This window comes from Melopsittacus undulatus, chromosome 2, assembly GCF_012275295.1.
Source record: "Melopsittacus undulatus isolate bMelUnd1 chromosome 2, bMelUnd1.mat.Z, whole genome shotgun sequence".
Classification (NCBI taxonomy): domain Eukaryota; kingdom Metazoa; phylum Chordata; class Aves; order Psittaciformes; family Psittaculidae; genus Melopsittacus; species Melopsittacus undulatus.
This window is the reverse complement of record NC_047528.1, coordinates 54,935,305-54,947,356: the sequence shown is the minus strand read 5'-3', so window position 1 is coordinate 54,947,356 and position 12,052 is coordinate 54,935,305. Positions and strand designations below refer to the sequence as shown.

General features: G+C 37.4%; 1 protein-coding gene across 2 annotated transcripts in view; it reads right to left on the bottom strand.

Annotated features, from left to right (window-relative positions):
- Positions 1-12,052, bottom strand: part of TPP2 (tripeptidyl peptidase 2) — a 54,982-nt gene that overhangs the window by 15,687 nt on the left and 27,243 nt on the right. Inside the window, exons 19-24 of one of the 2 annotated variants that reach the window (XM_005145232.4) lie at positions 11,155-11,255; positions 9,331-9,427; positions 8,350-8,487; positions 6,307-6,551; positions 6,026-6,104; positions 4,145-4,183 (exon numbers count right to left, since the gene is read on the bottom strand). In XM_005145232.4, coding sequence (XP_005145289.1) covers positions 4,145-4,183; positions 6,026-6,104; positions 6,307-6,551; positions 8,350-8,487; positions 9,331-9,427; positions 11,155-11,255 — 699 coding nt within the window. The remainder of the gene's footprint in view (positions 1-4,144; positions 4,184-6,025; positions 6,105-6,306; positions 6,552-8,349; positions 8,488-9,330; positions 9,428-11,154; positions 11,256-12,052) is intronic. The other variant, XM_031045561.2, reaches the window with a different exon arrangement.

Genomic DNA, 12,052 nt, shown 5'->3' with positions numbered 1-12,052 from the left:
GAGATAAAGGAGAAGAAAGGCAATTCTTCACAATTCACAGGTTTAATCTGTTTTCTTATTTAAATTTCACTATAATTGTTCCACAGCAACAGAATTGCTGGTGTACAGGATTTCATTTTATATATTCCTATAAAAAGATAAAGGGGTATAGCCAAAGAAAGGCCATGAGTGAGCATATTATCTGTTGAAAATACTACTTTAAAGAAATTTCCAAATTAATGAAAAAGATTCCCTTTGACTATTCCAAACTAAACCAAACCAAACAAACAACAACAAAAAACCCATTAAAAAAAACCCAAAACCAGTATCAAAAACTTTGGAAGCATACACAATATGCACTTTGGTCAGTGTACTCTGCGCACAGCTTCATAAGCCTCAGCGAGTTTACTTTTAACAGAACTACAAACTGTATACATAAACAACCACAGTGCCCTCTACACAATCACCTCTTAAAAGAGCTTAGTCAATAGGCAACTTAATTTTGTTTGAACATTTAGATTTCTGTCTGATGATTCAACATCTGGTACTTTATATAGAAAAGATACATGAACTACTGTTACTTGTACCTTTAAGCATTCACAGGAAAAATAAGTCAAAACACTCCTTAAAGGAGCACATCCCAAGTCTCATCTTCCATTTAATAAAGCACAACTTCACATACACAGCTGAATGCGCATATGGAATTTGTATCAATTTTAAGATGTATACAATTTGTATAAAATTGCTCATTTTTACAGCAATACTCTTATTCATTTGAAAAAGAATGAAGTTAGTATTCATCAGTATCTGCACAATGCATTTCTTGCTTGAAACTGGAGAGAAAAGGATGGCAGAGTAGGGAAATAAAATTTTTTACCCCTTAGCCAGTTGTTACCCATTGCTCTTCAAAAGCTGCATTATGTAAAACAACTTGAAAATAGTGGGGGGAAAAAAAAGTCAGATTGCAATTGTGCTACAGAAGTTAAGCTGTCAAAGATGTAAGGTAGTAGGAACCAGCTTGTTTTTCACATGGTTGCTTAGCACATGCTTCCCTGTTACAGACCAAGGGCTCTTCTAAGGGTACACCAGAGGGCACTCTTCAGTGAGGATCAGTTCAAAGTTAAAACATCACTGAACTCTGAACTTCTGAATACTGATCCTATGATATGTATGAGAGATCGGATTTTATTTATTTTTTAAGTCCAGACCAAGTAAAGACAAGAAGGCATTAAGTAAAAACCCACGTCCAAGGGTTATTTTGGTTTGGGGTTTTTACGTAAAATTAAGTTCTCCAGAATAGTTCTTTGAGCAGAAAATTATGGATTAGACTTTCAAATCTCCTGTCTAGTAAAACAAAGACACCTGCTTATTCCATAGAAAGAACTCACTAACACTTTTTTCCAGTTATAAATGAATTAGTTACCTTCTTTAGAAAATTAGGCTGCTATTTCCTGGCTTAACCTCAAATTACTTTCAGCTAAACTAGTGAAGCTGTTGAGCTATGGGCTTGATGAGCAGTCAAGTGGATTGAAACCTGCTGAACTGCCAGGCCCAGAGGATGGGGATCAGCAGCACAGTTGGAGGCCAGTAGCCTGGTATGTACCCCAGGGGTCGATACTGGACTGAATTCTGTTCAACATCTTCATTAATGACCTGGATGATGAGGCAGAGTGAATCCTCAGCAAGTTTGCAGATGATACCAAACTGGGAGAAGTGGCTGATACAGCAGAGTCATGCTGCCATGCAGAGGGACCTTGACAGGCTGAAGAAATGGTCTGTCAGGAACCTCAACAAGTTCAACAAGGAGAAATGCAGTCTTGCAACAGGAAACAAATAAACCCATACACTAGTACATGCTGGGGGCCACCCAGCTGGAAAGCAGCTTGGCAGGAAAGGGCCTTCATGTCTCAGTTGACATCAGCTTGTATGTAAGCCAGCAATGTGTCCTTGATGCAAAGAGTACTAATGGTATCCTGGGCTACATTAGACATACTACCAGCAAGTAGAGGGAGGCAACCTTCCTCCTCTACACTGGGGAAGCCATACCTGGAGTACTGTGTACAGTTCTGGGCTCCCCAATAGAAAAGGTACACGGATGTACTGGAGAGAGCTCAGTGAAGCTCCACAAAGCTGATGGACTGAAGCATCTCTTATAAGGAAAGGATGAGAAGGCTGTGACTGTTCAGCATAGAGAAAGCATTTGGGGGGTGGAAGGGCAGGAGGCACTTGGGGATTGATTTCCTATATCTGTGTAAATATCTGTAGGGAACTTGCAAAGAAAAATGCAGACTCTTTTTCAGCAGTGCCTACTGACAGGACAAGAGGCCATGATCACTAACAGAAACAAGATGTTCCCATGGACATCAGGAAATACTTTTTCACAGTAGGGGTGACTGAGTTTTGAGCACAGGTTGCCCAGAGGTCATGGAGTCTCCACTCCTGGAGAAGTTCAAAAGGTGTTTGGACCTAGTTCTGGGAAACTAGCTCTAAAAGGCTCTGCTTGAGCACGTGGGTCAGACCACGTGAGCTCCACAGGTCCCTTCCAGCCTCAGCTATTCTGTGAAAATAACAGTGCTTGCAAACAACCAGAAATACCCACCCTGGATTTCTGGTAGTGTCATGCACATCGGCACAAGCCAACAAGTTATCTCTTTCTATGCTGGAAAACATCTTAACAACATGTAAACTCATGACAGGACAGGGTAAATATTCAAAACCTGCAAACTAGGAAGCCCGCAGAATTGCATTCTCAGAAAAACAATTAATGGAGCTTTTGCAGATCAGCACTCTGAAATACATAGTTTTATTTTTTGCTGCTAGTATGCTGATGCCTCACAAGTAATAGGTAGAGGTATCAAGAACAGTTTTTATTTTGAACTGGGTGGGCATACTGCTCAGATTTGAACACAAATCTCTGTTCTAAAAACATAAGAAAAACAAAAGAAAACAACATGCAACCTCTTGGGTCTGTTTAATAGGTTTTCTTACTTAAATTAAATCATGATTAGAGTTTAACTCCCTTGTAAGAGATTCACATAGTGAAGACTTTATACACTATTCATCAGGAAGCTGCACACTTACATGGGATTTTAAATCATCTTGCTGAAAGTGATCTGCACGCTTTTCAGATGCAATACGAAAACTGCAGCAATGCATATCAAAATCCTTCTTGTAAAATCTAATCAAGTCACACTTGTTACTACACCAAGATCAGACTAAGCTTGCTGGCATAGTTACCAGCTCACTGTTAACAAAATAACAATTACAGTGATACACAGTTATTCACGATTGTCATGCCTTCTAAGGCCAACTAAGTCGTGCATCACTCCAAAAATGGTACCTTGAAAACATAAAGTTGTAAAAAGCCTTACAAATTAGGAACAAAACAAAAAAATACCCAGAAGCCTTTTAATGATAGCCTACTAACAGTTGTTTGGGTTTTTATAAAGACTTTCAGTCTTCATAAAATATATTATACTACCTAAATAAAACAAAGCACAGTATTAAACACTACTATGTTAGAAGTCACTAACTCCTTAACCGAAGTATCTTACTACATGCTTACAAAATTATTTCGGTAAATTCTACTACCTGCTACATCGTTGTATAAACTCTAGCCTATAATGAGTTATATTCAGTTTGAGTAGAATCATAATTGAGAGACTTTTCAATCAAGTCCATCCCTCCCGAGAAAACCCTGACTACTACAGCATGTTTCTATGACTTTAATGAAGCCAGCTCTCAATTCACTAGAGTGGTATACAGTTAGATATTCAATTCTACAAAGTGTTAGGTTTGTATTCAGTTCTCAATTTGCAGACAGAATAGAATAGGCAAAAACACTTGCCACAGAAAATCTTGACACTACACACTGAAGATTCCAAAGTGTTTCACAAAAAGAAAAATTACAGACCACTAATCACCACATGCATTTTTACAGCACTTATTGCAGAAGAATCCAGATGCTCACGTGCCTCTCAGCTTTGTGTTACAACAGTGTTTTGTCATTCTACCAGTAGACATACTTAAGGTGCTGAAGTAAATAACTCAGGACTAAGGAAGTAGATGGGGAGACAAATTAAAAACCCAATACTGGTAGACAAATTTTGCAAGTCATACGCAAAAAGACTTAAGTATATCTTTTTCAAAAACTAACATTCAGTACCTTTTTAAATTTTCCTTGTCGCTTTGCTGCAGACTGCCCCTGGGAGTTAGAATAACATACTGTAAGAAAACATGCACACACCACACAGGATGGAGACACCTTCTCTGTACAAATATGGTTATGCTTTCAACCTACAGATTTTTAAACTTTTAGAGAGTCACATCTATGATCAAACATGCTCTTAAGCATGCTCTTTCATGTTTTTTAAATTAATAAACCAATGCATCATTGTTTGTACAGTCCGTTATTCCTGTAAGACAAGCAAGTGTTGTTAACCACTTAGCTTAATTTCAGAATTACAGAAATTCAGCCTCAAAAGTGGAGAAACTGACTGTTTAGTGGCATTGTTCTATTTCTTATAAAGATACAAAAAGTAGATACACTTTCCCCTCATACTGCATCCACTTACCGACTTAGAGACAACTAGCCCTCCTTTTTTGTTTCCTGGTACAGACCAAGGTTCACTAAAGGCAGCATAAAGTATCTGATGCTATTTGGTACCATCCTTTTTTTTTTCCTGTGAAATATGACCTAACAGTAATATCTTGGACTATGACATGCTTCAGCTACAGTTTCTCTTTGTGTAAACTCTTCAGTATTTTCATTACATGAAATGACAGGAAATACCTATCTCCTACTTCTCCCATCCCAGAAATCATGGTATATAACCACTTAGTCTGGTTTTAAAATAAGACAGATGAGAATTGCAACCAATAGTTCAAAGAAGTGCAGAATTCAAGTTAGGGAAAATAGACTACACTCCTGTAATGAATTTACCATGGATTTCATAGAATTTTACTTGCAACCTTGCATGAATCACAAAGTATTTTAGAGTTCTTAGTTACTGGGTTTTTCCTCACTGATAGATAAACTGTCCTGACAGACATCTAATCTACAGTTACATGTAACCTGCCCCAGAAGTACTACATACAACCAAATCAGACTGAACTAAACTTTTCTACTCGAGATCTAAAGGTATGTGACCATCTACTCACAGAAATGTATTTTCTATAAAAACATACTCTAGTTTTATACATGTTCTTCAGACACATCTAGTGATATATGGACTATTTCTAAATACTAACAATCACCAGGACTGATTCAAGTTTGTTTTGAGCTTTGCAATCTATTTTAAAATAGCTAAAGCAATCTTCTAAATACTTTAGCACCAGATACACACAAAAGGGATCTGGTTATTATAATCACTGTTACACTACAGATTCGTACAAGTTAGAAAGCAGTTTCTACAGGATGATGCATTAATGAGCAAAACAACCCTACAACTTTTTTTCAAGCATCACATACAGAGATCTTGCATCATTCTCATGGAATATACAGCCATATTAGTGGTTGACAACATCAGTGTGCAGCAAGTATCTGTTTATGCATTTAGGCTGGCAAAATTCCTACTACTTTCTAACAGTAACATGTAGGTGTTAAGAAAGCACATTTGTTTGCTGAAAATTGTATGCATGCAAGGAAGAGTAAAGCTGTTTACTAGAGAACATGCAAAAAATTGCATATGCACGTTTTTTGTCATCACACAATTATACTAAACTAGGCAATTAGACAAGATCACTTTTAAAGGCTCCACACCAGAAAAAAAGCAGTTGTTTCTACAAATGGAAGGATTCAGAGGGAAAGAATTAGAATTCAAAATCTAGAAAATGCAATTAAATTTGAAATTATAAGACAAAAATAGTAGACTCGCTCAGAATTTACTCTGACCTTATGAGGAAACAACTGCTTCCAAAATGTGTTACATTAATAAACCTAGTGCTCTAATGCACTAAAATCATGAAATAAGCACTTCCTGGCATGCAATTTACTCGCTTTGAAAATTTCAGAAAAAAGAAGCTGTCATCCATTTCAAATACTCACAGCTTTCTTTCCAAGTTCTGTTTTAGACAGTGTAAGAGCTCCTGCAAGATAACATCCTGGTCCTGCTCCTTTAGGTATTCTATTCAAAGAAAAAGTTCAGTGTTAAAACCAGGTTCATTAACATTCCACGAGGAGAACAATAAAAAACTGGAACAGTGAAAGAGCAACACAAGAGGAAACACCAAGCCTAAACAGGTAGACACAATCAAAGTATCATTTTTGTTAGGTGCAGAGGCAGCTGGTTAGATGTAGATGAAAAAAACAGGACTTCAGTAACTTACTTGTCGTCAGGCAGAGATGTAACAAAGAATGGCTGACTGTGTTTTGGTGGTAATGTCAAGCTGTTGGATTTCTTCTTCCCTAAGAGAGCAAGGCTATGGTTTTCATAAATATCTAAGCTCAAGGTACTAGACAACCTGTGAGAAACAATAAATGGAAGGTCTTTGATGCGATCCAGCTCACTGTTCTGTTCATGACGAATTTGTAACCGAATAGTGTAATCTCCTTTTTCCAGTTTCACAGAATACTGAAAGAAAGAAGTTCTCATAAATGTCAAGATTAAATACCTCACCATTCACAAAGAAATCCAGAAATAAGACTATCATATGTTCTTCTTGATCCACATAGCTGTAGTCATTTAAAATATGCTAGACTGCTTAATTTTGGGTGTCTCCTGAAAACAGAGTTTTCAAGCCTTGATAGTAGCCAAAACACATTTTGGATTGACTGAAAAACCTCAAAAGTTTTCAGACCACAAAACAAGCTGACACAATTTGTTCTATTGTAACACTATTAACTGCTCAAATAATAATCAGAATTCTTGCTATTTCAGTTCAATACTTTTAGCAGATTTGCCTTGATACACTTTCAGTTTACTATGTAACTTTGGGTGCTTTGTGGTTTAGATCACAGAATACCTTCTACTATCTCAGACACTGTACTAGCTTTCACACTGTGGGACCCAGTAATGCTGTGAGATTTAAGGCTGCAGACTCTTTGCCCTAAGCTTTTCATGTATTCAGTTATGCAGATAACATGATCTCCATTTATATAAAACAAACACCACCACCAAAAGCAAACACCATAAACACTGCCCCCTCTGAACCCAGACTCTCAAATTCTTAGTTTTGAAAACATTCTTTGGCTTCTATCAAACCAGAAGAGCACCATGTGGATGTTTTGAGCAGTAACATGTTAACCTTCCTTTCTGCTGTTGCTGTAATACAAAAGGCAGCCCTAAGTAGAAAGGGACAATAATTCAGAACTACCCTGCTCCCAGAATCTCACTCTCATGTGTTAGGGATTCAGCTGGCATTTCTTCCTGGACAGTTAATTTTCAATTGCTTTAGTTTTCTATGATCCACAACATCAGAGACACACAGTGTGGTGGTCCACGAGGTGTAAGCAACAGATTACTTTGGTGATTTTTAGATTTTGTAACAGCTTAAAAAATGCTGGTTAAGGAACAGAAGTTTAAGTAATGCAATTTCTGAAACTGATTTACAAGATCCAAAAGACATGCTTTAAAGCTGATCACCTGCAAACTTCTAGAATGATGATTTTACCAAAATAAACATTACATCGATGAAGTTCAACAGTGATTTTGGATTGGTAAAAAATAGTTTCAAATAATAAAAAAAAATATAGAAAATATTTATCTCTTTTTTTGTCTTCCTTTTTTATTATCCCCCCTGAATGATCCAGAAACACAGTCTATTCTAGCAGAAAGACTGCCGCCGTGGGTACAGTATCTACGAGTCTTGTGCAAAAAACTCCATTTGAAAGGCAGCAACAGGAATAAACCAAGCTATAGCTTTTAAAAGGCTGAAGACATCGACAGCACAGAAGACAGCCTTCACGGATACAGAAGCCTCTGATCTATCAGCAGACAAATCAGACTACAGAAAAAATACTGGACCCTTTTCACCTTAAATAGAAAAGTTCAAGATATGTTGATTTTTATACAAAGATGACAAAGAAAACAAGAACTTGAATTAATTCCTTGAGAAGCAGCAGTCAAAAAAAAAAATACAAGATACCACGAATTAACAGCTTTTTGTAAAATAAAGCACACTCTTTCTCCTTCCTTTGAAGCAAAAAAAATTATCATAATGTTCTATTTCATGGAAAGAAACCTGTCATTACTTTTTTTTTTCCAGACAAATACATCACCACTGAACCTGTTTTCTTGTGAAGATATAAAGACAGTTTATCTATGCATCAGGAAATGTTAGGAGCTAACAGCAGGCCTGGAAGATGAAAAAGAATTAAGATTTTCATAATGTGAAGAAAACAGAAGGTAAAATAAAGACATTGTTCTGTACCTGGTGTGGATAGGCATCTCCTGAACCCATCTGTCTTTTGTTCTGGTCAAAAATAATCCACAGTTGACTATCAAATTCAGATTCATACAACAATTCACAAAGAAGCGGACAGCTTGGAGTTACTTCTCCACTTTTAGGCTATTAAAAGAAAGATCAAAACATTTAATTCACAACTGAATAAAATAAGTACAATCCTTATACACATATTCAAAAGGATACCTGAATTAAAGCCCACTTCAAGCAACAGTAGCTCCTAGAAATAACCAAATCAGAATTTCCACTGTAAAGTCCACAGTATAAATCTATACCTTGTTTCTGACAGAAAGCTAGCTATAGTTAATAATTGGCTTTAGAAAATAAACTATATTTATTAACACCTTTTAAAAAAACTGCAAGCATCTATAACCCTGTCCTGGGTTCAGCAGTAGCAGTCATTTTTCTCCTCCTTAGTAGCTACTGCAATGCTGTATTTTCAAATTTCAGCCTGGGAACAGTGCTGATAACACCAATGTTTTTAGTTGTTGCTCAGTACTGTTTACTCTGACCAAGGACTTTGTGAGTCTCATGCTCTGCCAGTGAGGAGGGGAAGCCAGTAGGAAGCAGGGACAGGACACCTGACCCAAACTAACCAAAGAGTTATTCCATACCACAGCACATCATGCCCAGTATACAAACTGAGGGCAGTTACCCAGAAGGGCTAGATCACTGCTCGGTCGGGCTGGGTATCGGTCAATGGGTGGTGAGCAGTTGTATTCTCTTCCCTTGTTATTTCCCTTATTATTATTATTGGTGGTAGCAGCAGTGCTTTGTGTTATACCTTAGTTACTGGGCTGTTCTTATCTCAACCGCTGGGAGTTACATTCTTTCAGTTCTCCTCCCCATCCCTCCAGGAGCAGGGGCAGAAAGGGGTGGGGGGGAGGGAGTGAGCAAGTGGCTGCATGGTTCTGAGTTACTGGCTGGGCTTAAACGACAAACCCTTACCTGATGGAAGTTATAGGTCAAAATCATCTCATACAACTGTCGATTATTTGGTAAAATATCTCTGGAGCCCAAAGGTTTTATTTTTGCACTCACTGGTCTGTGGATAAACAACAAAGTACGGATGGTTCTCTTAAATATGTATCTTCTATCAAAATTTGTCTTACTTAAGCAGAAGCATATTCTGAAGTACAAGTGAATTCAGCCCATACAGTAACATCCCTTAACAAATTATAGCTGTCCAGGCAGTGTAAATTCATCAGTTAAAATGACTGTCCATACAAAAATAAGGTTTAGTAACATACAGGCACTGCTAAAGAAAGAAGCCAACAGAACTAAAAGCAAGCAAATCTGATCAAAAAAATATATTTTTTTTAAAAAAAAAGCAACCCCCCCCAAAAAAAAACAAACCCAGATTTCAGATTTGTTTATCCATAGAGTGAAAAATTAATGGCATAGTAATTAGAAGACAGAATAAATAGTTGATAATTGTTTGTTATAGAAGGTTATGTCAGAAGGGAATCTGTAAGTCTGTAAAAAGCCTTACAGGAATCAGAGTAGTAACACAGGAGAATGTGAACATACGGTACCTATACAGTATATGCTAACTCAGACACAGCACAAACTATTGTCCAGAGCAGCACAAACACTTTAGATCTTAAGCAAAGAATATAGGCTAAATAATAATAATACAGGAAAATCAGGGCTTCAGAAACAGGAGTGGAATGAGTGTGCCCTGGCATCATTTAAATTAGCATTTCATTCAGATACCCTTTAATGGCATCTTCTACAAGATTCAGTCAGCTATTTTATTGCTAAGAGCACAGACTAGTCACACATTAAAATAACTCTGCTGGATCATACCACAGAGTCAATCTAACCCAGGTTTCCTAGTCTGGCAGTCACCAGATAGACTGCTGACAGAAGACTTAAGAACTGACATGACCACACATGACATGTCTCCCTGATATTCACCCTGTCTTCAAGCATTTGAAACTCAAGAGACTGAATGAGGAGCCATTCAGTAGTTCCCCCTTCTACCCCCCCGTGTTATGATTCATTAGTTCATTCAAGAGACACTCTGCATGCCTTAAACTAAGCACTTAAATATGTATCATTAGTTTCTTTAACTGTAGTTTGTTTACTGTAAGATGAGTGCCTCAAATATTACATGGAGGCAAGAGCATTTCCAGTTTACAAACCAAGAAAGAGGCAAAGACATATTAGGGGACTGTTTTATCTCCCCACTTAAGGCACATCAAATTGTCAGTTTCTGAATCTAATATTACGTGGCTAGCTCCTAGCTATTTCACTTCCATTTACAAGTAACCAAAAGCCCCAGAGAGAGCCCAGGGTCTCCCTAGAGAGGCCGAAATTATGGAAAAGTTTGCATTACTGACTCCTAAGTAATCTGTCTGGCACAAGTGTTAAAAGCACTGGTTAAACTGTACAGCATTTCTTCTTCCTCCTGAAGTGACCAATAATCGCTGCACTGGTTAGGAATTTTGCAAAGCTTTTCCTCCAAATCAGCATGTGTAAAACTGACAAGATAAACACAACTTTCCCCAAGAAATCCTGCACCAGATCCTACAAAAACACTTCCAATGAAGCAAGAGAAAGAAAACAGGCTTTTCCCAGGTCAAACTTGGGCAGGATCAGAAGCAGCTGCTTAAAAAGCCCCACAAAACAACAAATAGTAGCACCAAATAACCCTACAATATAGATATCACTAACACTTGTTATCCTAAATTCACTGCTCAGTTGTTACTGTTTCAAGTACATACAAACACTTTCCACTTTCCCAACACAGTGCCCCAGAAATACTACCTGAGTGTTTGAACCCAGCTTTTCAGATTTATGCATGGAGCAATATCTTCATACTTCAACAGAGACTGAACATCAAATCGTACGATACCTTCTGAAGCATGCTAAAGAAAGAGTATATAACAATTATGCTTCTGCGAATTTATAACATCAGATGTGTACCATCAAAAATGCAATGCAAACTGTACTTAACTATACTATTGGATATAACAGTGCACAAGTTTGAAGGAATCACAAGCTTACCTATATTTTACAATAGTAGATATACTGGGACTTGCAAACCTTTAGCAACTGGCGTGGAAGTCTTCTCTATTTTTTTTTTCCATGTTAGTAATTTATAGTTACTGTATTTGTACAGAACTGTCACACTTTGGGCAGGGCTCACTTCTGTTTGTACATTTGTGTCTGTTTCCTTTGAATATTTAATAAGTATTATTCACCTAGAATCTTATAACAGATATTTTACAGTGTTTCTGCTTAGGGTTATTATTACAGAACAATCTAACTTTGTGAAAAAGAAACAGTGCTCCCATACACAGGCTAGTGACGGTCCAAATAATTTGAGAACTTTTTTCTACCATTGTCCTATGACAAACAGACCAATATATCACACTACTAAAATTTATTTTATGAAAGTTACAGGTGATCAACAAGAAAGGGCAAAACTATTGTATTCTCTCATTTTCAGCTGTCCATTATGCAGTTGATGTAATCCTGCTGGGGTGGGGGAAGCTGCTGTGCACAGCACCCCCACAAGCTCTATTTTGCTGCTCTACAGGTTCAAGAGCTAGCACCTTAACACAATGCACCCACTTTTTTTTTCCCCCAGTTTATTCAGGTCTTAGAGCCTGAATACATCCAAATTCACCTGTGGGACAGCTGTAATTTGCTCCACTCCATA